This window comes from Protopterus annectens, chromosome 7.part0 (assembly GCF_019279795.1).
Source record: "Protopterus annectens isolate FY-2018-M chromosome 7.part0, PAN1.0, whole genome shotgun sequence".
In the NCBI taxonomy this organism is placed as follows: domain Eukaryota; kingdom Metazoa; phylum Chordata; order Ceratodontiformes; family Protopteridae; genus Protopterus; species Protopterus annectens.
This window is the reverse complement of record NC_056739.1, coordinates 1,071,330,852-1,071,357,123: the sequence shown is the minus strand read 5'-3', so window position 1 is coordinate 1,071,357,123 and position 26,272 is coordinate 1,071,330,852. Positions and strand designations below refer to the sequence as shown.

Here is a 26,272-nt window from a genome sequence, read left to right as displayed (position 1 = left end):
TGCTACACTGAAACTGAGAGAGAACTTTTATAGCACAATCATAACACAGTTTAATTTCAACTTATTTTCTTGAAGTTTTGCAAGTTAACCCTTTTATGTTCTAGTTTCTACTGTTAAAACATACATTTGCACAGGTATACAGTTTATATGCACTTCTGTTCTAAGTCAGCACTGTGGTTACATTTTAGCTCAGTACATAACATACAGTTCTGTATAAATCATATCAATAACCACAAATGACATAGAATTAATTTACAAAATTCCAGAGAGCTGGGCTGGTAATATTTCCCTGTATCACACCTACTATGAGATAGGGTCAACTATCACATCAGTAGGAAGAATAATTCAAGAAGCAGCTGGGCTGGACCCAAAGGCCTCAATGAATATTGACTCCTCCTGGGAGCAGGGTTCAGAAGACCACCCACATTTTTATTTCCAACATTCGAGGATCTCTCCAAACGAAACTTTCTCAAGGCGGGATCTGGGTGGCCCCTCCCTATCATCAGTCAGTCTTTTCAGTTGATTACTCCTGAGGGGAATCAATGTACCTCCTCTTACATGCATGCTTCCAAGGAACCTCTACAGTGGGGTGTTCTGGCGAACACTCAGAAGAAGAAATGGAGTCCTGAAGATGGGCTCTCTTGAGGCTCGACAAGGTCAGCTTTCTGGCTAGAGCAGGATGAGTAGGATCAAGACCCAAGTGAACTTGATGGGGGATAGATGGAGCAAAGTGAAGAAGAGAAGTCCGCTCATCAGACAGGGAGAGCGCACTCTCACCAGCCTTGAATGCCAAAGCTGAAGGGGGGGGAACATAAAACCATTCCGGATTAAACTGAGGCAGCCACTCCAGGCAGATTCTGATATCCTACTCAGTCAAGCTCCAAAGCAGATGCCAAAGCTGAGCTGTCTGGTACCAAGACTTTGAGAAGGAATGGTTCTGAAATCTTCCGAGTCTTTCTCAGATCCAGAACAATGCTTCAGCAAAGAGATCCTTCTGAATCCGAGCTACTCAGAGCCAGTCAGGTCAGAGAAGCCATCAGAGTAGAAGACAACAAGGTCTTCAGGTCAGACATGGACAAGCACTGTGTAACACCCAACTCCACTATCCCCGAACTCGGAAGATGAATCAGGAATGGAGAAACAATGGGATGAGGGGAAGGACTTCTGCTCATGGGTTTGACAGTGGCCAGAGACAGAAGAATCTCCAACTGAGTTTGGGTCCTGGAGAACTTCGTCATCATCCTATCCACGTCCACTTCGGAGAGGCTCAAATCCAACACTGATGCACCAAACAGACCTAAATGAAGAGATTGTGGATAGGGGCCTGGAACACCTGTGAAAGGTCCTCTCTTGTAAGAAAGGGGAATGCATCCGCAGGGAAATGGGCTCCATGGGCTCCAGAGAGAAACTAGATTCCAGTAGTGGTGTTGTACTGGATCCAACAACTATCAGCTCCAAGACGGGGAATCAGATCCAAAGATTTTGGAATTTTTGGAGCCAGAGCAGTTGGAAACAGCAGATGAACAGTCCTGAGAATGCTTCCTTAACTCCTGAGAATTCTCCTTCGGTCTATCACTACTTTCCTCATTTATGTCTGTTAGAAGTCTTTTCAACAGAGAAGGATGCTCCAGATGCAGAAAAATGAGAAAAGAACAAATCGCCTACAAGGGTAGGGAGACGTTTCTGGACTCAATGATTCCCCCTGGACCAAAAGCAGTGCAAATGGAGCATTGTCCATCCAAGTGATCGGCTCCAATTCAACAGACACACAGTGGGCGAGTCTGAATTTGTATCTTGTGGCCACAGGCCACCCATTTTTTTGAAAACATAGTTTGCCGGCCATCATGCAAGAAAAACTCCCAGTCACCACAAACACTAACAGAAGTGAGACAGAAAGGCACACTACACCACTAAATATTTACACTACCAACTGCAATAACTACTACTACTATAACTATTACTAAGCCCGAGACCTAAATAACACTACACTGTTAAGAGAAAAACCTATGTACTGTAGAAACAACAGCAATAATGGTGAGAGAGATAAAAAGCTCTAACTTGGTAACTAACAACTATCTAGCACTAAGGAAAGAGGAAGGCGATGGATATTATGTAAATCCTAGCAAGACTATCAAATCAAATGAAAAAAAAAAACTACAAGGTGCACAAAGAATTGATGAAGATCAGTACTTAACAAAGGCAAGCCTGAGCACTGGAGTCCACACCTGTTTCAAAGGAGTGGCAAAACGAGATCTGAGTAACTTCAGGGGCAGGAAAAAATTATGGGCAAGTGGAGGAGCCAGAGTTGTGGATCCCTAGAGTGGCCAAAGCTGGATCACAGATCAGATCCAAGGACCCATCCATTGAGAAATGAATGGAAGAAAAAAACATCAGATCCTGGATTATGTGCCTGCATTAACTTTCACACACCTCCTAGATTTAAAGCATCCAACCAATTCCCCCCAAAAAAAGAAATTTACTGGGACTTTCAGTATCTCTAAAACCTAGGCAGACACCTATCAAGTACATCATCTAAAATTACATTGAACTTACCCCTCAATTAACAACAGGTGTTGTTTCTTGTTAATGTCTAAATTTGCCAAATAAATCACTAATAAAACCAGGGACAGTCTAGTCCGGGCCCATATATTACAGTCAAAATGTAATTACCATTTTGTGTGTCAGCCATACCTAGAGTACACAAAGTTCATAGGTATATACTAGGCTGAAAACTACCAGGGCTCTTATACTCCTAGACGCACAACCCAACCCACTTGTGTACCCATGTAACATGGGAGTCTGTTTGCAGGGGTAAGCTAGTTTGGAGGTTGCTAAAGATTTTAGTAGGGGGTATATTAGTAAGTGAATATTGACTGTCAGACTATCAGACCTGGAGGCCAGATCGTGGGTGAATTTTCAATTTCCAATCCAAAGGTTAAGCTTTTGCTTGAAAAGGGTGAGGGATGGACTCTGCTTCACATGGATGGGGAGAAACTATTCCAGAGTGTGTGGGGATCCTTTGAGACGCACATCTTTCCCACCAACATATTTAAGTCACAAGCAAAATTGAATCCTTGGATCTGATGTTTCTGGTGCTATTCATTTTTGCAGATCTGCAAAAGGTCCATCAGTATTGTATCTGAGGATGCCTTACAAGCCAGGCATAGATCTCCTCTCAGTAACCTGCAGGGGACTGAGTACAGAGATAGGTCTTTAAGGCGATCTGTACAGGACAATGTGTTAATACCCTTGATTCTCTTGGAAAAGAATCTCTGTGGTCATTCCAACTTTTGCATATACCTGGTCAGGTATTTGTCTTCTATATTTTGTTGCATATTTAGAAGGCATGTGTATTTTACATATATATTTATATATATATATATATATATATATATATATATATATATATATATATATATATATATATATATATATATATCTTTATATATATATATATATATATATATATTTATATATATATATATATATATCCCCCAATTGTTTGTGAATTGCTTATCCAGTCTCTCTTCCCAATCCTTTCTAACCTCCTCCGAACTCTACCTGTGCTGGTCTTTCGTTTAGGACCATCCTATTTCTCTCTCTTTGCCTATACTCTGACATCAATCCTCAACAGGGAAGGCAATCTCTAACCTGCAGTCCAAATAAATTCTTTGTATCTTCACATTCTATAGTCTTTCCCTCTCTAGTTATTTGCTCCTAATACCTTGGTTCCTTTGCCACTTTTCTCCAATAGATTCCAGCCCTCTCTTGCCTACTGTCTATATCCCTAATTGCAGTCATCCCTATCGGTTGCTGAAACCACTTTAAGCAAGCCTTGGAGTAAGAGATTTTTTCACTGTGCACATTCCACACTCCTCAAACTTGTATATATCTTCTCCAAAGTCATGCGACAGTAGTGGATTTGTCAAAATTCCTTCTCTTAATCAGCACTCACGCTTCAACTATCTGTTGACTGCTAGATAGGCTTCCTAAAAGAAAGTCTTAGAAAGCTGTACCTTCCCACATGTAATAATGTACAGCATAGAACTTTCCTCATAAAATCTTATTTGCCGAAATTCCTAACTTACCATTAAACAAAGAAAAATAATTTTAATTTTCTTAAATCTGATTCTAACAGTAATCTGAGCCTTCTACGATCAGTTATAATAAAACAGAGAAAACAGACACACATGAATCATGTAACAAGAAATATGTGAAACTTGATTTTTTTACTTCTTTAAAATAAGCACCACTACATTGTGGGAGTCAGCGTGAAGAATAAATGAAGTGACTCACCAAGTTTCATCTTATTATTTAAATAAGTCAAATACATTATAAAATTTTACGTCTTCTTCCCTGAGATATCCAAACATGAAACAGACTGTACCTTTTCAAGTTTCTACTTACAATAAGGATCACACTGCGTTTGTGGATCAACAGCTTTCCCTTCTCAAACAAACTACCCCAAACAAGATACAGTCACTTGGCTACAGTTGAAGCATTTATTAAATGAAGGCAAAAAACATCAATCTGAATTACTAAGGATACTATGCATACTTGACCTTATTTTGAAAATGTGGTTTCATATTTATTCCTTCTTATCTGCTTAGGTCAATAATCAATATAATAAGAGCAGACTGACTGATGTCTTTCACAGTTTCCATGAAAGCCTCGTATTACTTTATCTGTAAACAAAGGCCTTTTAAAATTTTTAGTGGCATACATAAATGCAACCATTTTAGATGCATTTTCTTAACCATTTAGTATAAACTTTTCAAAAGTGGGAACACAGCCAAAAGTATTCCAATTCTGTGCTAGGATTTGAAACATCTGATGTGGCTTTGAAAACCGTGCAACTTTCATAAAATAATCCATCTCTCACTATAAGCCACCACATTACTTAATTAGAAGTTATGTACCTACCATAACGTTCCATGTTAGTTGTCTTCTCTCGCCTTCTTTGTTGCTGGATGAGTTCGGAGCCAATCCTCAGCTCCGACTCGGCACTTGCTAAGCTCGAGAGCTAATTTTACCAGCTCGAGGCAACCCTATATCCCATGATGCAAGGCGGAGATTACTCAGATCTCGTTTGGTAGCTAAAGAAATAGCAGTATTTTCTTCCAACTTAGGAGGAAGAAAATAAGAAATACTAAATAACATCATAACCCTCTAGAAAGGATCCACATAATCTAGTGACACTAGGAGTTGAACAGCTAGAAAAAGGTAATAACCTCTTAATAGAAGATGTATAATCTTCTCGGTCTGACCAGGCTAGGGGGAAGGAGGGCAGGATGCAAGAAAGAAGGCGAGAGAAGACAACTAACATGGAACGTTATGGTAGGTACATAACTTCTAAATGTTAAGTTCTCAATCTCGCCTTCATTCTTGCTGGATGGGACCGCGTCCCTAGCACCTCTATCCTGGGTGGCTCAATGGAACAGACTCGAGAACGGTGGAACCAAAATTTGCTCCGTCTCTGGAGACCAAATCTAATTTGTAATGTGAAACAAAGGTATGAGGAGAGGCCCATGTGGTTGCTGCACAAATAGTGTCTATTGGAAGTCTAGCTTGAAAAGCTGTAGATGTAGCTAGAGCTCTGGTAGAATGGGCTTTTGGGTTAGAAACCAACTCTTTGCCTCTGAGATGATAAATGTAAGTGATCACGGAAGACAGCCACCAAGATAAAGTTACCTTAGAAACTGGAAGGCCTTTCCTGTTCTCTGCATAGGATAGAAAAAGTTGATCAGATTTCCTAAAAATTTTTGTCTTATCCAGATAATATCTCAGCTGACGGTGAACATCGAGATAATGTAACTTTTGTTCAGCTCTATCAGAATAATTCGGGAAAAATACTGGAAGATCAATGGACTGATTTAGGTTAGTCTGAGATGCCACCTTTGGTAAGAAAGACGGATTAGTTCTTAGGGATACCCTATCTTTGTGGAATATTAGACAGGGAGGGCGAACACAGAGAGCATGAAGCTCAGATACTCTCCTGGCACATGTAATGGCAACTAGAAAAAGTGTCTTCCAAGAAAGCAATTTCAAAGAACAGGCAGCTGCAGGTTCGAACGGGGGAAGAATCAAGGATGTTAAAATTAAATTTAGATCCCACTGTGGTGGGGGTCTCTAATTGGAGGTTTCAATAAAAGATACCTCGAAGGAATGCCTTGCAAAGTTTATGTGACATAATGTTGTGGTCCAAAAAGCCTATATGAAAATTTGAAATGGCTGCCAGTTGAACTTTCACTGTGGAAGAAGAGGATCCTGAATTAAAAATGTCAGCTAGGAAGTCCAATACCGAATGAATTGGAGCAGTATAGGGGTCTATGTTCCTAGCTTTTGCCCAGAAAGAGAAACGTCGCCATTTACTAGTGTAGATCTTTCTGGTAGAAGATTTTAGGGAAGCTACTATGATATCCCGTACAGGATTAGAAATCATAGGAAGCCTTGCTAAGGATGGAAGTGGAGCAACCAAGCAGTGAGGTTGAGAGAAGGTATGGATTGGTGCAGTTGACCTGACTGGTGGGTCAGAAGATCTGGAACCGGGTCCAGATGACATGGCTGTACCAAGAGGTAATGATGTAGGAACGGAAACCATATCTGTTGAGGCCAATAAGGGGCAATGAGAATCAACTTGGCTCTCAAGACGGTTGCTTTCTGAATTAGCTGAGGTATCAGTGGAAAAGGAGGAAAAGCATAAAGAAGTCCCCGGGGCCAATCTTGGGTTGGAGCATCTCTGGGGGGATGGCCTGGAAGGGGGAAGAGAGAGAAGAAGTCTGGGCATTTGCTGTTTTGAGATGTAGTGAAAAGGTCGCAGCAAGGAAGGCCCCACTTCTGAAAAATCTCTTCCATCACTGACTGTTTGAGAGACCACTCGTGAGGCATGAGAATAGCTCTGCTCAATGTGTCCGCTATGATGTTGGATTTCCCGGGGATGTGCATTGCTATCAGAAACCGTTGAGAGGAGATTGCCCATTGCTAAAGTCTGAGAGCCTCTCGACACAGTGGATAGGACTTGGTTCCGCCCTGTTTGTTTATGCACCACACTACGGACATATTGTCCGTTTGGACTGCAATAGTTCCCCGGGGAAGAGAGTCATTGAGGGCTTGCAACGTTAAAAGCACTGCTCTCATCTCCAGAACATTTATGTGCAGATGGTACTCGAAAGGTTGCCAAGTGCCATGGACCATTCTGCCCTGATAATGCCCCCCCCCCACCCGATCAGGGAGGCGTCCGATGTAACCGTGGCAACCGGGGCAATAGGAACAAATGGTCTGCCTTGATGGATTTGAGGGGACGATATCCACCAAGTCAGATGTCTTTTGCAAGTTGGAGTTACTATGATCTCGTGATGCATGGGAAGCTGTTGAAAGGACCATTGGGTGAATAGCATCCACTGTAGAAGCCGCATGTAAAAGCGGGCGAGGGGAAGAAGTGTTATGGCGGCCGCCATAAGACCCAGTACTTTCAGAGCAAATCTGGCCTTAATTTTGTTGCTGAATAGAATCACTTGGACGTGTCTTTGAATGTCCAAGATCCTTTGGTCTGTCAACCTTGCTGAAAGTTGTACGGTGTCCAATTTTGTGCCTAAAAAAGTAATATATTGACAAGGCGACAAGGCAGATTTTCGAAATTTATAGAAATTCCTAGCCCACTGCAAGTGTGAATGGTGTAATTTCTGGCTTGGAGAAGCTGATGCCTGGTGGTGGCAGTGAGGAGCCAGTCGTCTAGATATGGAAACACCTGGAATCCTTGACATCTCAGGTGAGCCGTAACCACTGCCATGCATTTGGTGAACACTCTGGGGGCTGTAGTGAGTCCAAAGGGCAGGGCTCTGAATTGGAAGTGACTGGTCCCCAGCCGAAAGCGGAGAAATCTTCTGGAGCGTCTGTGAATTTTTATGTGATAGTACACATCCTGAAGATCTATCGAGCACATCCAATTGTCCTTGCCCAGAAAGGGCAGAATGGACTGAAGCATGACCATCCGGAATCTTGATTTCTTTACAAACTTGTTGAGTTTGCTCAGATCTAATATTGGTCTCCAGTCCCGTCTTTTTTGGAACTAAAAAGAACCTTGAGTAGATTCCGGATCCTATTTGGTCCGCTGGGACTGGTTGGATGGTTCTTTTTACTAGCAGTTTTGATATTTCTAGTACTGTTAGTTCCCTTAGACCGGGGTGGAACGTCTGGAAGGGTTCCCTTTTGTTGAATTGGGGTTTGAATAAAAGGAATTTTGTAACCCTCAGATATAATTGACTGTACCCATTTGTCTTGAGAAAGGGAAAGCCAGGCTATTGGGTACAGCGATAATTTTCCCCCGACTGCCTCCGAAGGCGGACAATCGGGCAACATCTCAGGGATGCTGGAAGGGTTTGTCAGAAAGAGCTTCTCTGCTACCCTGATTCTGCAGACCACCTCTGCCCCTAGGGCGGCATCTATTATTGTTACCCCCTCTGCCTCAGGGGGTAAACTGACTTTGTGCATCAGGCATGACTCCTTGAGATTTGTGGAACCACATTTTCCCTCCCTTCTGTCCTTTGGGGAAAGGTCTAGAAGGGGTGGAGAAACGGACTCCTACGGCAGAAAGAGTCTTGCCATCTTGTTCGCATCTAGTCAAAGTGTCTTTCACTTGAGGACCGAACAAGGTCGAGCCATCAAAGGGGGAGTTTGTGAAAGACGCCTTGAAGGGGTCTGCAAAATTACAAAGCCACATCCAGGACTGACGCCTTAAAGCCACTCCTGTGCCTGCGGCCCTACTCGCTCCATAAGCTGCATAAGAAATGAGCCGCATGGAGGAGTTAGCAATGGAGTTAAGGATTCCTAGCTGTGAGCTAATCTTATCCTGAGACCCAGCAACTGACGGATCCTGTAAAACTTCTCCCAACTCTTTAAGAACATCTCTTTGAAGGCGGGTGAAGTGGCATAAGTAGTTCAGCGATCTCATGGCAAAAGTCGCTGAAGAAAAAATCCGCTTACCGTACCTGTCCATAGTCCTAGAATCCTTATTAGGAGGATGGACAGGTACTGAAGGATCAGCTAATTCCTTCTTGGTGGCAGCAGCCACCACCATGGCATCAAATGGGACACCCTTTGTTAAGTATTGTCTATCTTGTGGGTTAGTAATAAATTTTGAAGGTCTCCTGGGGATAGGTTCCACCGAATCTGGAGCCATCCACGCCTTCAGAGCCACTACCTCCATGAGAGGGTTGAAAAGCGGAGACACCCAGGAGGTGGAGGGTCGAGATCCGAACGCCTCCAGGTATAATGACTCGTCCTCGGAGGGATTAAGGGAGGGCCAGTTCCCCCTCTGTTTAAGGATTTCAAGGATGTCTGAAAATGAGACATCCTCAGAGGAGGACCTTGGGGATCCCTCCGACTCATCCAAGTCAGTATCTGATGTAGTAGACTCAGGGGAGTCTAAATGTTTCCTCTTACATGTCCTCTTATGGGGGGGTTCTCCTGACGGATCAGGAGAAGCCTCGGAAGAGGAAGATATTCCCAATGGGGAAACCTGAGGCGTTGGATCTCTGGGTCTGGGAGCAAGAGAGTGGGAAGAGACGTCAGCAGGCACTGTAGTGGGAGGAGCTGATGGAACTGTCCGTTGACTAAGCCCAGGGGCTAGTACACTCCTCATCACCTCGAAGGCTCCCCCGTCAGAGAGATCAGAAAGTTCCCGCTCTGAAGAGATAGGAACCCCAGGCCTCACCGAGAGGGAAGGCTCCGAGGCAGATGTCGGGGCCGAGCTCACCAACGCCGAAGCTCCGAGAGGGAGAACGGGGTCGGACAAGGGTCCGATGCCACTCGCCCCCTCGGAGCCGACGAGAGAGACTAGATGCCCGGATCCCTCCAATGAAGGTCTCAAGGAGGAAATCGGAGCCGAGGACGACGGAGCCGAAAGGGGTGGTATCGGCTCCGAAGTCACAACGGTACCGGTTCCGAGGAGCTCCGGCTCCGAGCTCTGTAAGAGAGTTGAGGGAGGAATGTTCGGTGGATGTGATATAGCTACCGTCTGTTGAGATGGGCTATGGAGTATTTGGGCCAATGCCTGAAACTTTAATAGTCTACTCACCACTCTCTCAAGGTCGTAATCAGATAGCCTGGATGACCGAGAAGATCGGCTCCGATGGCTCCGCTCCGAGAGCAAGGGTGATCTCAGAGCCGAATGAATAGACTCTACAGAAGGGGATCGAGATCTCTTTTTTGAGATCAATGGAGCCATCGGAGCCGAAGATACGTCGGCTCCAGCCGGAGCCGACACTGAGTGTCTGGACTTGACAGTATCGGCGCCGGATGGAGCCGATACTGAGACTGGTATGGAAAGATCGGCTCCGGCCGAAGCCGATCTCGAGCCTGGTGAGGAAGAACCTGAAGCCGATGGCTGTGAAGCCTGAGCCGAAGGCTTAACAGTTTTCAAGGGCTTCCCCGGTGCCGACTTAGTCGGGGAGCTCTCGGGCTTTAATAAGCCCCTTAATATGAGCTTATTTTTTCGTTCCTGCAGGACTCTTGGGCTGAAAGCATGACAGATAGCACAAGAGTCCTGCAGGTGGAAAGTCCCAGGCAATAAGCACAAGAAGTGTGACCGTCTGTCAGAGACATCTTCTGACAGCACGAGTCACACTTCTTGAAGCCTGAGACCTTAGTGTCCTTCGACATAACTGTGTCGATGAAACACCAGTAACACACTCACACAAAAACACTCAGTCCAACAAATTAAATTAAATTAAATTAAACAGGGATAACAGACAGTCACACACAAAAAATCCCTGACAGGAAAAATTTAGGGAGGGGAAGGCCTAAGGCCTAACCAGGGGTAAGGGAATATTTACTCAAAAAGAAGGGAACACTGACAGGAATAGGGTTAAAGTGAGTCGGTAATTAACAAAAAATAATATTTATATATATAAAGTTAAAGGGGGTAGACAAAAAGTCTCTAAACAGTTCACTTACCTAGATCTGGTAAAAGAAGGCACCTCATTAGCGAAGCGGCAAACGAGATCTGAGTAATCTCCGCCTTGCATCATGGGATATAGGGTTGCCTCGAGCTGGTAAAATTAGCTCTCGAGCTTAGCAAGTGCCAAGTCGGAGCCGAGGATCGGCTCCGAACCCATCCAGCAAGAATGAAGGCGAGATTGACAACTTAACATCTTACCTTCACATTAAGTCCCTTGTCAAGGTCAAGTTTACATCCCATTCTGTGTGTAAAATCTTTTCTTAAAATCTGAAGAAAGATGCACTTTTTTCTTCCAGTCTATCTACAATGTAACCACTCAATTTTTGATACGCATCTTACAAATTCCATAAGAACGACAAAATACCTTGCATACTTAAGAATACAAAGGTAAGTAGTTTCCTGTCCTGAATGTCAAGTCTATTGCATACCTTCATAACTCATTAACACCTAATATGGCGTGGAATGTCACACTTCAAACAACCTATATACATCCTTGCATACAAATGGTACAAACAGCAAAGTAGTACATGCAGTACCATAGCCTAAAATAAAGGGGGGGAGGGTGAAAGCCAAAAAATAAGGACTGATTTTAAATATTACTCTTATAAACTTAGACAGTTGCTAGTATAACAAGATTTCTGTTCGCATGTATTTTATGAACAGTATGAAGTCTGAAATTGAAATGCAAGTCATTATTTAGGGACTTCAATCTACACAGAATCATAGAAGTTACTACGCTAATGGCCCTAGGGCTCTTACAAGCCTAGCCAAGTTCTGCCCTTGTTTCCATGATCAGCATCTACTGCACCTGTCCATAAGAGACACAGGTGGTACCCCCATGGTGAATTTACGGTTACACATCCAATCATCCAGACTGCGCTTGAAGAGGGCCAAAGAAGTGCTCTGCTTGACATGAATTGCAAGTATGTTCCACAGGTTTGGTAACCTCTGGGAGACCAATCTGTTCGTCCAGCAGGTTTGAGTAATGTCACATACCAGGTTAAAGTCTTTACAGCGAGTAACCCGTGAACCACTGGACTTCTGGATATGCAGCATTTCCAGTAAGGCAGCTTCAGACTGCGTTATATGCAAGGTAGAGATTGCCTCTCAGTAGTCTGTATGAAATGGAATAAAGTGACAGCGATTTCAGCCAATCCACATAGGACAGATGCTGAAGACCTTGAATTCGCCTTGTGAGGAACCTTTGTGGTCTCTCCAATTGCTGCAGGTGCCTGGAAAAGTACATACCAAAAGGGGTGTTGTACTCGATTATTGGCCTGATGAGGGAAGAGTAAAGGGAGGTTAGAACTTCTTTTTTTCTGGAGGTAATGCCCTTACTTATGAGACAAGCAATGCAGAATGCCCTTCTAACCACTGCAGAGACAGTGATCAAAGGTAAGGTTAATGTCAACCTGTACACCCAGGTCTCTCACCAGTGAGTGTGTGCTTAGGGCATTTCTATTGATGTGGTAGTTAGCCGGAACATCGCTGTTACCGAAAGGGATGAGAATACATCTTTTTGCATTGAATTCAAGACCATGACTTTGGCACCAACCATTTGTTTGCGTAAGACCCTCTTGTAGGATGTTGAAATCTTTTGGGGATTCTATGGCTGCTCCCAGTTTGCAGTCATCAGCAAACTTTGTCAGTCACAGACCTTTAGTTTTTGCTTGTACTTTGGAGAAAAAGATTCTGAACAGTACAGGCCCTAGGACTGATCCCTGTGGAACACCACTGGTTATAGTTCTGCTGTTGGAGGTGGATTTCCCTATTTTGACTGTATGGAGTCTATCGGTAAGCCAGTTAGAGACCCACCCACTGATATAAGACTTGATACCTAGCTGGTTGAGTTTGTCAATAATGCCCGAATGGGGAATAGTGTTAAAAGTCTTGGCCAAGTCCAAGTAGGCTGTATGCACAGTTTTCCCTGCGTCCAGGGCTGTAGTGACCATCTCAAAGAAGTCCACTTGATATCCCTTTGACAAATCCAAACTGAGTATAGAGTCAAGTGTTTGGAGGTTACCTATACCTTTGCTGACAAGTTCAATGATAATTTGTTCCATGGCCTTGCAGATAAGGCTAGTCAGGCTATTAGGTATATTGTTCCCAGGGTCAGTGGAAACCCCACCTTTGTGCAGGGAACAATGGTGGCCATTTTCCATTTAGCATGGATGAACCTGGTGCTTACACTATGAGTGAAGAGAGTACCCAACGCTTTTGCTAATTTTTGTTGGAGCTCACGTCGGACACAGCCTGGGATGTTATCAGGTCCCATAGATGCTAAGTTTTTGGATTTGGAGAGGACATTTACGACCTGCTCTCTACAAACAGAAGGTGGAGTACAGGTGGAAGGAATGTCATGGGGTATGTGTGGTGAGGACAGTGGAGTGAAGTTTTCACAAAACCTGTCTGTTAACAGGTTTGCTATGTCCACAGGCTCAGTGTATGTTACATCATTAACACCAGTTTGGCACAAATCTGGGTCTTACCTTTTAGCTTACGGATGTAACTAAAGAACGTTTTATAGTTGTCTTTAGTTGAGGACGGTAATTTGGATTCATACTTAGCCTTGGAGGACTTCAAAAGAAGTCTTATTTGCTTGTTTAAGCTAAGGAGGAAGTGTTTCCATTTTAGGGCATGCTCTGTCTTACTTTTGGATAACAATTTCTTCCTCTTATTGTAAAGCATGTTAATGGCAGTTGCCCACCAAGCAGGTTTGCTCTTCCTTGAAGAGCTTGTTTTGGTCTTATCAGGTATGGCCATGTCAACACGGTTATACAGGTGTTTGTAAAAAGCATTAGTGTAGGACTTGGCATAGCTGCCAGTTCCGTCTGAGGGGGAGGTGCAGTGAAGTTATTCATGCCATCCCTTAGAAGGATATAATCTGCTTTGGAGAAGTTTTTTTAGTTTAGTTGCTGTGGGGGGGGGGGGGGTCCGGTGTGACAGTTACTTCGAATGAGACTGGTTTGTGGTCAGCTCTGACAAGGGAAGACCTCACAGTGGGGGTGCTACAGTGGTCTCCCACATTGGTAAGAACCAGATCTAAGATGTTGGCGCCACTAGTTGGGGTGTCCACCAGCTGGTCCAGGGTGTTGGAGTTAATGAACTCTAGGAACCTTTGGGCAAGTGAGTTTGAGCACGAGTAATTTACCCAGTCAATAGATGGATAATTAAAATCACCCAGAACCAAGGTGTTCAGATGTATCGTGAAGGACTCCAGTAGATGCAAGAACACAAAGTGGGTGTCTTGATTCATGGAGAGGAGTCCTGTAGCTGGCAATGACTTGAACAGGCATCCTACCAACAGTTCGTTGCACCTGAGTGTCTCCAGGGAATCATACTGTATAACCAATCTAGAGGTGTATTTATCTTTAATGAATATTTATAGACTGCTTCCTTTAGTTTTCATGCTTTCCATTCATGGTCTGAACGTGTGGTAGGAGGTGTAACCCAGTTTGGCTGGGGTGCTCTCCAGAGCCTTTAACCAGGTCTCCGTGACTGCACATATATCAGTATCTTCCAAGGTGAGCACTGCTTCCAGTTACTGCAGTTTCATGCTAAGACCCCTGGAGTTTAGCAGCATAACCTTGAGGTTGTCTTCTGATTACATTTTTATGTCGGAAATTTTGTCTTTGTGACACTGCCTAAAAAAGGCACTATGGGGGTGGCAACAGCTTTTGTCAGTAGCCAAAATCCCAGGGGTGACAGATGAAGACCATCTCTGGCAAAGCATCGAGGTTTATCGATCATGTCATCCCACTCTAACACAAACTGGATCCCCTTAGAATGACACCAGAAACTAAGCCAATTATTAAAGTCAATGAGTTTTCTGTTTATACTGTGGTATCATCTTAGGCAAGGGTAACATGCTACTCAAGGCTAGGGACATACCTCCCTGTGGCACATAATCAGAGAGCTCAATCAGGTCTCTCCTCATGTAGTCCAGGGAGGTATGTCTCAAGTCGTTTACACCACCACGTACTATGACCAAATCAAAACTGTATTTGTTGACAGACTTGAATGCCTGCATGATCTGATGAATCCTGGCACCAGAAAGTCAGCTGGCCATAACTTTCTCCTTGTTCAGTCTGTTAAGGGGGACATCTGTGTGTCTCAGTCTGGTGAGGGGGACATCTGTGTGTGTCACTATAGATTCTCCTATGACTAAGATATTTGGAGAGAATGTTGGTTGCCTTATGGGCTTTGATGGTGAGACACTTGTGCTTGTGTCATTATGTGTAGTGTGTTTTGAGTGTTATGGTTGGTTTAGTATGTATGTGTTTTGGAAGTCTCAGTGTTTAGGTAAATGTTTTACGAGTGCCTCCGCATATGTTGGTCTGTGTGTATGCTGTGTGTCATGAGTAGGAGATGTTGTAGGTGGGCTGGCAACCTGCGCGAGCGAGCTGTGATTCCAGATTTATAATGTAGGTGCATCTCTCACAAATGGTACAGGAATAATTTAGAAGTAGGGGTTTGTCAGTGTACATGAGGTAGTTGCTGGCAGTTCATGATCCTAGGAATACTCTAGGTCTAGTTATAACAGTTTAAGAGGGAATACAACAAGGGAAGGTATTAGTAGGTTTAAGCATGAAATGCTCTGGTTTAGGTAATATTTGCGAGGCTAGAGAGCAGGTGTCTGTAACCAGCATTCCCTCTGCGCAGTAGTGTGCTATGCACAAACTGGCGCAAACGACCACAAACCAGTCCAAATGCAGGCTTTTTAAAGCAGAAAAACAGGAAACAGACAAAGTTCAAATGATCCAATCAAAACAGCCCAAACAGAGCCCTGAAACAGTAACTCTAGCTAGGTCAGTCCAAACTGTACTTCTTGCCATGAGGGCACGGGGGGGGGGGTCTCTCCAGACAAAAGATTAACTGTTTTACAAGCTTTAAAGGTGACAAACAATACTAGATTCAGCAAAAACTGAACCTAGTCTATGCTAGTGTTTTTCAAGTGCAGCAAACAGGTAAAATGAGCAAAACAAGCAGATGAACAGTAATTACAGCTGTAAGATGAATTCAATTAGTAGATAATCTAAAAAAAATGCAGCAAAACACAGTTGTACAGTCATTTGTCAGAAAACCACAAATTTTATGAGGAACAGACAGAAATCATGATACAAAAATCTGGACATTCTGCAAAAATCTGGACAGTTGAGAGGTACGAGTGTCATGATTATGGCTCCAGTATTGGGGAAAAAGACAATCTAGTTGACGGCTGTTAATATTGGGTCTCATGCTAAACACAGAGTACTGCAAGTTCTTGCAAAGGGCTTTACTGGCTCTCAAAATCAGCAAAAAAACACTTTGCTCTTTTTTTCTGTAAGCAGTAGTACATGCAGCAGATAAAGCCCCATTTACTACAAAGAATTATGATTGGGTCTCTGATCGTAAACCCATGTTTTCAACATGGATGCCCAGAAATTCACCGCGAAAATGATACTCGCGAGGTGAATCTTGGCATCCATATAGGTAACACAACAATATGGTTACGATCAGAGACCGGATCACAATCATCTATATTATCAGTAAGAAGTATTCTCTACAGTGATAACAATCAGTAAATGGTATTTCCATAAATATTATAATATAGTATAATGTACACAAACCCAGAATATTTTTTTCTAAACTTTCACAAAAGTACACAAACCCAGAATATTTTTTGCTAAACTTTCACAAAACTGTCATACCTTGGAAACTATTCAGCCTAGACATATGTTGTTACACCACTTTTGTTAACCAGACAGAAGCTTTCACGTGGCAGGAAAGTCCTTTGTAAGTGCACATTTACGGAGATATTTACAGAAATATGCAAACTTATGCTTAATTATATAATTGGCCATATAAACAGCAATGAATATCTCTCAAGATGTGCAACTTACAGTATAGATATCAATGACAATTTTTTTCACCTAATAGCATGCAACAACTTGTAAGTTGATCGTTGTTTTTAAGTATTAAGTACATCTGGAAATAATGTTAATTTTCACAATTAGTAACAAGCTAGCAATATTTATAGTATAGTTTGTGACAAATGGACACTGATAAATCTCTCACCATGACATTTCACACCTTACTGTCAACAGCATGTAGGACATGCTGTTGCAAAAATATAAAAAATAAGTGACAAGCAGTTATTAATTTCTCTATTGCAGAACATCACTGATTAACAAACCTTGGTGTCATTTTGTTAACATATCCCTACCATTTCTAATGCTGCCTACTACTAGCTGCTAAGTCATTTAGTTAAAGAGGCCAGACCCAAAAAAGTCAGGACACTATAAGGAGCTATGGGTCTAAACTGTAGCATAATCAAGGCATTCCATGTACTACATTGTTATTTGTGCAATTTTAATACCTTTTATCGTTCACAAAATATTTACATTTCTTTATCTTATGACTTTTAAGTTAATTTTTCAGAAAATGGTCTGCAATGTCACTGACAGAAGCAAAAATGTGCTACAGGCCTGAATGAGTTAATATGCATCTTGCAAATCTCATACACAAGACAAAACCTATAACAGACAAAGCACAGCAAAAATATAGTTGAAGATATAACAAATACAGAAATGAACTAAAAACAATAAAATAAGTAAGTGAATACTTTCTAAAATACAGTAATGGTAGATGTTAGTGGATATGCTTATGCATACAGTTTCACTTACTAGCATGAATTCTCTGTAGATTAATATGTTTTTCGAGTTGTCTACGTAGATTCTCTTCTGCTCCATACTTCCCAACTGTACCATCATCCACAAGAAGAAAATGAGAATGCATACTATTTAGAACATTCAACTTACTTAAAGGATTTAGAAGTGTTTGGTAAGGGGCAATAACCTAGAAACAGAAAAAAGGCTTAATTAAAAAAAAATAAGTATTTAACAAAACAAGAACACCAAAAAGCAAATATAAAATTTCTTACATCTCTTCCAATTAGATCATTTCTATTTTCAATTACTCCCCAAGGTGCTATTCCAATAGTGCAAATTTTTCGACAAGATCTAGAAGAATGTTCTTTTAGTGCGTCCCCCACATGTTTCGCAACTCCTGGTTATAGAGAGAAAAATGGAAAGACATCACATGACATCCAGCAGACATGAGTAGCTCCAGAGCAACCTTTTTATTTACACAAATTCTGAACTACTAAACAATTTAAAAAAATAATTAATTTCTCATATACCTTTTACAAGGGCAAGCAGTGACTTTTATATGACTGACCTTGAGCTCTGGTGTTAATGTGTTAATGGGGTCTGAACTTCTGCTTGACAACAACTTTTTGCTGCAGCTTTCCTGCCAGAAACAGAAGACCCCCACATAACTTCTCTATGCCCACTGACACTTAAGATGACACCAAGAGCACAGAAGGCTACAGAAACAGATATGCTACTGCAAAGATTACAAGACTGTGTGTAAACTGACACAGCCTCTTCCTGCCCCTTCCTGATACAAGTCAATTTGTAGTGGGCACAGAAAAATAAAAACTACATACTTACCATAACGATATATCCATAAGTGTGTCCATATTCATCTCTCTCTCAAACTAATGCAAAAAGCATTAACATGACTTGGCAGATACAACTTTACCAAAATATCTGGAACCCTCCCCCTTTACGTAATGCATTTATCATTTCCCATTCTCCAGTTCTTCATGCTATAATGATGAATTTAATGAAGAAAAAATGCAAATGACAAAGGAAAAGAGAACTATAGATTAAACAATTGACAGATAGGGGGGATAAAGAGAAGGTATATTACTGAAGATGGATTTTCTTTTAACAATTTTAATTATTATAGTAAATACATAACTTCTGTATGCAACAAAAAGACATACCTGTAATATCAAACAATAATAACAGCTCCATATTTGGCCATTTCTAGGACAGAGTCCCTACATAAACGTGATGGAGAATCACCACCAAGGGAAAATATCACACCTGAAAGTAGACCCAAAGGAAAAACTGAACCTAGAAATTAAGTCCAGTTTATAATGCCACACAAAGTTGTTCAGCAAATACCAATTCACAGCAGAGAAAGTATCACAAGCAGTGGCATTTTAGAAAAGGAAGCAGAATTTATTTAACATCTGTTTACCAGGAAAGTCCAACTTGGATAATATCCAATTTTCAGCAGAGGCTCAGGGAGCAAAATCTCCACATTAACATAATAATGTTACAGTTAAATAAAGTTATTACACAGTCTGACACAGAATTACATAAAATGACACACTAGATATTAATTGTACATGGATAGGACATATTAGGTAAGGAGGTTTGACAGAAAGAGACAAACTCTGAAGTCCTATTGGCAAAAGTGATTGACAGTAGAACAGTCTTCTAGAACAGAAGCTTCAGGCCTGCAGAAACAGCTGTATCAAAGGGTGGAAGTATTGGAAGATATCACAGCTTTAGGGACTAGAGACTTGGTGGGATCTGCCACAGGAAAGCTTTGAAAGGTCTCACACAATGCTTTTTTTTCTGCAGAAAAGGGATATGCAGGAGGAAACAGCTTTGCCAGGCAGAAAGGAATGACTCTGACTTAAAAAAAATCTTACCTTCTCAACAGAAGAAACTGAGGTGGGCATAAATGTGTCCACCTAGCTATATGACAGTTAGAACACCTTTTGCCTAAGTCCTAAAGGTGGAAATTTGGGAAACGAAGCTCAAACCTGACATCTATCAGACAGGAAAACGTATTGCATACATATGTGCTCCAAAGCAAAGAATCCTTCCTTTCACTGACAGAATCAAGAATCATCTGTAAGGCATCAGGAACCATCTCTAAAGAATCAAAAAATAAAGTCTGAGTCTGTCCCAGAGAAAAATAGACTACCTTGGGATGTGGTTCACTATCATAAATGCTCTAAGTTCACTGCCCACTGCCATGCTTTCAAGGTCTCAAGACACAACGGGTAGGAATGTGTTCCTCCATATTTTCTAATATACCAAATAACCATGCTGTTGAGTGAAAGGAAATTAGTTCAAGGTAAAGATTCCTAAAAGGCCAGCAAGGTCAAGAGACCTGCTCATTTCCATGACATTTATGTAAATATTACACTCCTGAGGTGATGGATTACCCTGAACAAACTGTTGTAGTGTTTCTTACAGAAAATGCATCAGTGGTGACTAATGCCTGAGGTGTCTGTAACTGAAGGGAGCTTCAAAGTGAAGGCTTGTAGGAGCCACAAATCACCACAGATCTGCTTAACAAGACAGACTGAAGATGCTATAAGGCCCAAGGCTCTGAGAAAAGTCTTTGCTGAGTAGATTGCACTGACAAAAAAAGAGGCAACCAAATGATGAAGAAAAAGCATCCTGTCCTGCGACACAAAGAACTAACCGACAGAAGTGTCTTGTCTTATCTATATTCTACAAATACATAACACTAAAACGTAATTCAGATTCTGTGAGGTTGAGTTACTCCAATATAATTTGTTTGATTAGGCTCCCTGACATTCACCAGATCCATAACAGTTGAGGCAGCAAGGAGTTTAATCAACCAGACATGAAAGAAATACTTTAATACACTTCAGGCTCTGGTAAACATTAGGAAAGTAGAGTTAAGACCAAATGATAGAGTACTGAACTGGTAATGATTAGCCCAGTCCTGAGACATCTGGACTCCCTGAAGATACTGAAGTGGAGCAAGGCAAACTGAAAGCCCACATCTAGCAATGTTCTGATAGACAATGAGACCTCAGAAGGAAGTGAGGTCACTTGTCTTCTCTGGCACCAAAAAGAATACCACTTGATATCCTAAAACCTTTTAGCATGATGGGACCTCGTGGATGGTCCTTTCCTTAAGATGTTGAATGCTTCCTTCCCTGCAGCTTGCTTGTGCCAGGGTGGTGCATCCAGTGAGGATAAAGAATATGGTAAGGGGAAAGAAATTGAAGAAGTAAGATATCCAGGTGTCAAACCAAAGTGCAGAAACAAACTTTTATTTTCAGCTTCACCAGTAAAAGCGTAAAAACATACGATAAATCCAATATCTCGTCAAGCGCTTTCACCCGGGCCCTCCCAGGCTTTATCAAGACATTTAATTCATTTCAAGCAGATTCTTTTATACTGTTTTTATCCTACTTAATTACTTAATTAGTTGTCAATTAATTGTAAAATTGCACTGCATTTAAAGCAAAAGTGTCATTTTTTGTAATGATACAATCTAATAATATTAATTATTGTTATATCTATTGTATCTTAACTAGAGGAGTTAAGATACAATAGATATAACAATAATTAATATTATTAGATTGTATCATTACAAAAAATGACACTTTTGCTTTAAATGCAGTGCAATTTACAATTAATTGACAACTAAGTAATTAAGTAGGATAAAACAGTATAAAAGAATCTGCTTGAAATGAATTAAATGTCTTGATAAAGCCTGGGAGGGCCCGGTGAAAGCGCTGACAGATATTGATTTATCATGTTTTACGCTTTTACTGGTGAAGCTGAAAATAAAAGTTTGTTTCTGCACTTTGGTTTGACACCTGGATATCTTACTTCTTCAATTTTACCAGTTGGTACTGTTCCTGCAAAGGAGTTTGGTGTAAGGGGAAAGAAAGGTTACAGCATACCCTCTGGACACTATTTCAATACCAACCTTTTCTTGGTAATATTTGTCCAAGTCTTCGGGTGGACAGAGTGTTAGCCCCCAACAGTGGGGCACATGGGTGAGATCTCAGGTTTGCTGCCACTACCCATGCTGAGGATGACTGCTAAGAACCATGACCTTTGGGTCATGACCTTGCTTGAATTCAGACTGAGGCAATGGTAATTTTTACAGTATTCTCTTGCTGATGCTGTGTACCATACCAAATCATTAAGTGGTGCTGGCCCCTCTGCAATCTGCTAAAACGCCACAGTGAAGGGTGGAACTTTACACCTGCAGAAGAGAGGGACTTTCATCCTACTCCTGAAAGTGTTAACTTCCTTACTAAACAGACGAGACCAACTGAAGGGGGAATCCAAAAATGTTGTTGTGGTGCCCTAGAAAAAGTCATTAAGACACAATCAGGCATACCAGTGCAAGACAGCTGTGAATTTTACTGTTCTACTAGCTAATAAGCAAAAAATATATAAATGCTGCACAAGTCTACAAACAGAAAACAATGGAACCAGAAGTGATGTGATACTTTTTTAATCAATCAGCCAAGGCTTGAAAGTTTCTCAGGGTTTCAGACTAACAGAAGCCCCTCATCATCAGTTAACAAAAGGCATCATTAGTCTGAAGCTTTGAGTACTGTAAAACTTAGGCAGGTCCAGTAGAATGCATCACACCATTTCTTTGTTCTTGTGCTTACTATAAATCTGGTAAACTCTCCAACGCATGATGTATTTTAACTCTCAGGTCTCTCTTAAAATATGCCATATGTGTAAAACTAGTTCAGCAACTGCAAAGACAACATGACAAAACAAATACATGTTTTTCATACCTGCCCATTACCTTTGACTCTTTGACTAATGGCTGGACAACTGGAACTTTATGAAGGGCTGCTGCAGACACTATGGTATCTGGCTAGGGAGCCTCTGCCTTCCATGCGCATTTGCTGTAGGCCAGAAAAGATGGTCAGTTTCATTGCCACAGCAGCCACAATGTCTGGGTTCTCCCATGCAATTCTGCTGGAATCTTGCAAGATGTCCACCAAAGGACTACACAAAAGGACTATAGTTTAAAAAGGCTAGGTCTTTCATAACCTTCCCTGGAGAGATGGAATGAAGTAAGGAAGCAAACAACTCTTTTGTCACATCACCTAAAACTACTCTTCAAACATGGGGACTTCACATACAGAGGGGGGCGATTAGCCAGGATCTCAAGTGGGGCAGTTAATAAAGATCCTGTGTGTTTGGCCTTTGCAAGAGCCTTCCTAAGTCTTTTACAAGAATGCTCCAAGTCAGCATCTTACAAAATCGGTTTAGTTGGGGAAAATAGGACTGAAAAACTTCTACAAGAACTTTGGATGGGTGCTGATAAAGCGTGAGCCTGCCAAGAGAGTGGCACTTGAGTTGAAAAATGTTTACAATGTATAGGAAAGGGTTGGAAGATGATGGATAGTAACACCCACAGATGTGCTGCCAAAGGTTGCAGAGTTAAACTACTGAATCCTGAAGGGCCTAAGGACTCAGCACATGAAGCCACAGTATCAGCATGGATTTTAGCTTTGCCAGCACCACAAGAAATGTTATGGTACCAGTGTTAAGTATATGGTGCCTGAAAGGACATAACCAGCATCAGCAATGCTAGGGTATGAAAATGCAGTATCAGAAAAAGTTTAGACCACAAATATAACTGTGGCCATATTAGTAAAGACAGAATTTGTACATCCCTTTTCAGTGGTGTAGCCAAAAGGATGTTCTAATTTAGAGTCAGGGGATGTCATTGCATGAGACAACTCATTAAATTTATTTCAAACATAAGGGAAAGTCTGAGACAGTAAATACACTTGAAATTTTTGAACAAGTCCCTTATCATGTAGCTTGATTAAATTTAAGACGAAAAACAGGAAGTAGTGAGCTTTTTTCCTAAACAAATTAAAGGAACACTCCACTCAGATACACATGAAAACTCAACCATGAGTTTTCTTTTATCCCTACAACTTCATCCCAGACTCGTGCATTTGACTGAACGCAGTTAAAGGGCTTCAAATTCTTTATTTCACCATTCCGGTAGCATAGGACTGAATGAATGCTGGATAGGTCTTTCAGTGTATCATATCTTTTCTGGAGGAATTTATGTCCTCCCTCAGTACGTACCTTCGATACAGTCAAATCAGTATTTCCTTCTGTATGGCACTGTCAACAATGTGAAGTAGGTTTTATAATGGTGTGCTGATGTAAAATCTGTTTTAAAAGTAAAGCAGTGGACACCTCATTGTGAAACTAGTGTTGCTGTTGTGAAATTACGGTTTTCTTCAGAAGTTTAAACAGTATTGGAGCATATCTTTTAGAGTTAAACTGCAGCCGAAGTCTTCGAAAACCACCAATCACATGAAGTTTATTAGCTTATGTAAGTTTTTATTTTTTATTTTATTGCTTAAAATGCTTTGCCTATGAAAATGCATTAGTAATTGTTTTTTTTTCTTTTTCGTTTTCCTGATCGTCAACCATCAAAAAAGTGCCGGGTAGAAGAAATACCCTAAACTATCACTTAGTACTGAAACTTTTCCTGCGCCTTGTATTAGTTATCTTCTACGCTGTTGAAAACTAGATCAGGAATAGTTATAGTGTTAAGTGATAACTGTCTTATGCATGGAGGTATTTGCAGTATTTAAACTTTTTTTAAATATTCAAAATTGCTTAAAGGGACATTATACCACCTCTTACGAGAGTCATTTGCCTTGGACCAAAACATAAGTGTTGCAAATCCATGTTAAAATCTTCCCACTTTGTGAGAGTACAGTTAGCCCCTGCCTGTGTAGCCCTTTATTTATCCTAGTCCCATTGCAGTTTTGGTTTACCATGTGTGCAAGACAGTTGCTCTAATTCCTACCTATTTTCTTTCTTTTTTTTGGTTATGACATTGACTGGACTGGCAGGGCAAGGCGGGCAACAGCATACCTCACAACTTCTTAGCAAAAGAAATGTGGACAAAACCTATACTAATGGGAAGGCAACTGCCAGAATATAGGGACAGATTTTAAATATTGCTCTTATAAACTTAGTAAGTTGCTAGAATAACAGGATTTATCTTAGCAAGTATTTTTCTGAAAGATATGGAGCCTGATACTCAAATATATGTCATTATTTAGTGACTTTAGTCCTAGCTGATTTGCCATAAAACCACAACATTTATGAGAAACGGACCAAAAATATGAGGCAAAAGTCTGGACATTCTGTGAAAATCTGGACTGTTGAGAGGTATGGAAAGAGCCCTGGATGCAAACAGCTGGGGGGGGGGGGTGTGATCAGCTGATCCCGATCGCTCTTTGTCATATCCGATTTTAAAACCCGGTACTGCATTTGCAGTCAAACCTCAGTGCTCTGTGTGTCGTCTAAACTGCAGTAACTCTTTGCTATATTGCAGCAAAACACTTGCTGCAGTTTAAAAGTAAAAACAAAACATTTTTTTTTTTTTTTTAACTAAAATCTGAACATAGGGAAGGCAGGGTGTAAACTGTAGCAACTGTTTGCAATATTTATAGCAAAGCTGGTGTAAAACACATAATGCTCTTTTTTTTTTAAACTAAAACATGAGAGCTGAAGCACTTGCTGTAGGCAGTTATAAACTATACAAACTGTTTGGTACATTGCCTGGCATACAAAACTGTCAGCACTTACAGCAACAAGGGAGGATTTTTTACTAATTTTTTTTCCAGTACAGCCATCAAGAAGGGTGGTCTGGGAATATGCATATCAGCACAGAACTTTGTGGTGTATGTGCGTACATGTGTAAGTGTGTATATTTATGTATGTGTATATATATTATATAACACACTATTTCTTCATAAATAAGACCTAACCACAGAATAAGGCTGGTCATGATATAAGCCCTACCCCAAAAATAAGCCCCAGTTAAGATGGTCATCAACACACAATGGACGCGTTGAATTATAAAATAATATTACTGACACCTGTTGACTGAGGTTATCGTACTCTGCTCGCCATTTTTGAACCATTCGGACACCCAACTTCTTCTCTTTGCAGAAAGTCATAAGATTCTTTCCCTAGGAGTCCTCCACAATTCCTACTGTAACCCTAATCATCACTCACACTTGACGGTTGGGATCCTTGGCCCATAAACACTTGCAGGTGTACTTTGATTGGTAAAAGTACAGGCAACGTGGGTAAAGCGCACACACTTGATAACGAATGTCTGTGGTTGTGTCTTCTTAACCGTCGCCATTTTGTGTTTCCACTCCAGTCTCGTAAGTCTTCAATTAAACCCCCCCCACCCCGACAAGATGAGTGCAAAAAGAAAGAGCTATTCCGTCAAGTACAAGAAAAGAATTGTGGAGGACTCCTGGGGAAAAAATCTGACGGCTTTCTGCAAAGAGAAGAAGTTAGATCTCTGAATGGTCCAAAAATGGCATGCAGTGTATGATAACCTCAGTCAACAAGCCGACGAGAGAAATGCTACGAAGTGCAAATGTGGATCAGGTTGGCAACCATTATTTCCTGAGCTGGAAGACATCATCTGTGAATGGATTGCTAACAGGAGACCAAAGGCTTTGGTTGTGCACAGGGCTGATATTCACGCATTTGCCCTTACAAAGGCACCAGAGTTAGAAATATCCCCAGAAGAATTCAAAGCATCACAATACTGGCTGGATGGCTTCCTTCAGCGATATGAACTGTCTCTAAGATCAACACTGTTCAA

General features: G+C 41.4%; 1 protein-coding gene across 1 annotated transcript in view; it reads right to left on the bottom strand.

Moving 5' to 3' along the window:
- The window catches only part of TRPM7 (transient receptor potential cation channel subfamily M member 7), a 1,848,525-nt gene that overhangs the window by 1,794,667 nt on the left and 27,586 nt on the right, over positions 1–26,272 (bottom strand). The window contains exons 4-5 of the mRNA XM_044076371.1: positions 17,880–18,004; positions 17,623–17,794 (exon numbers count right to left, since the gene is read on the bottom strand). Of these exons, the coding sequence (XP_043932306.1) occupies positions 17,623–17,794; positions 17,880–18,004 (297 nt within the window). The remainder of the gene's footprint in view (positions 1–17,622; positions 17,795–17,879; positions 18,005–26,272) is intronic.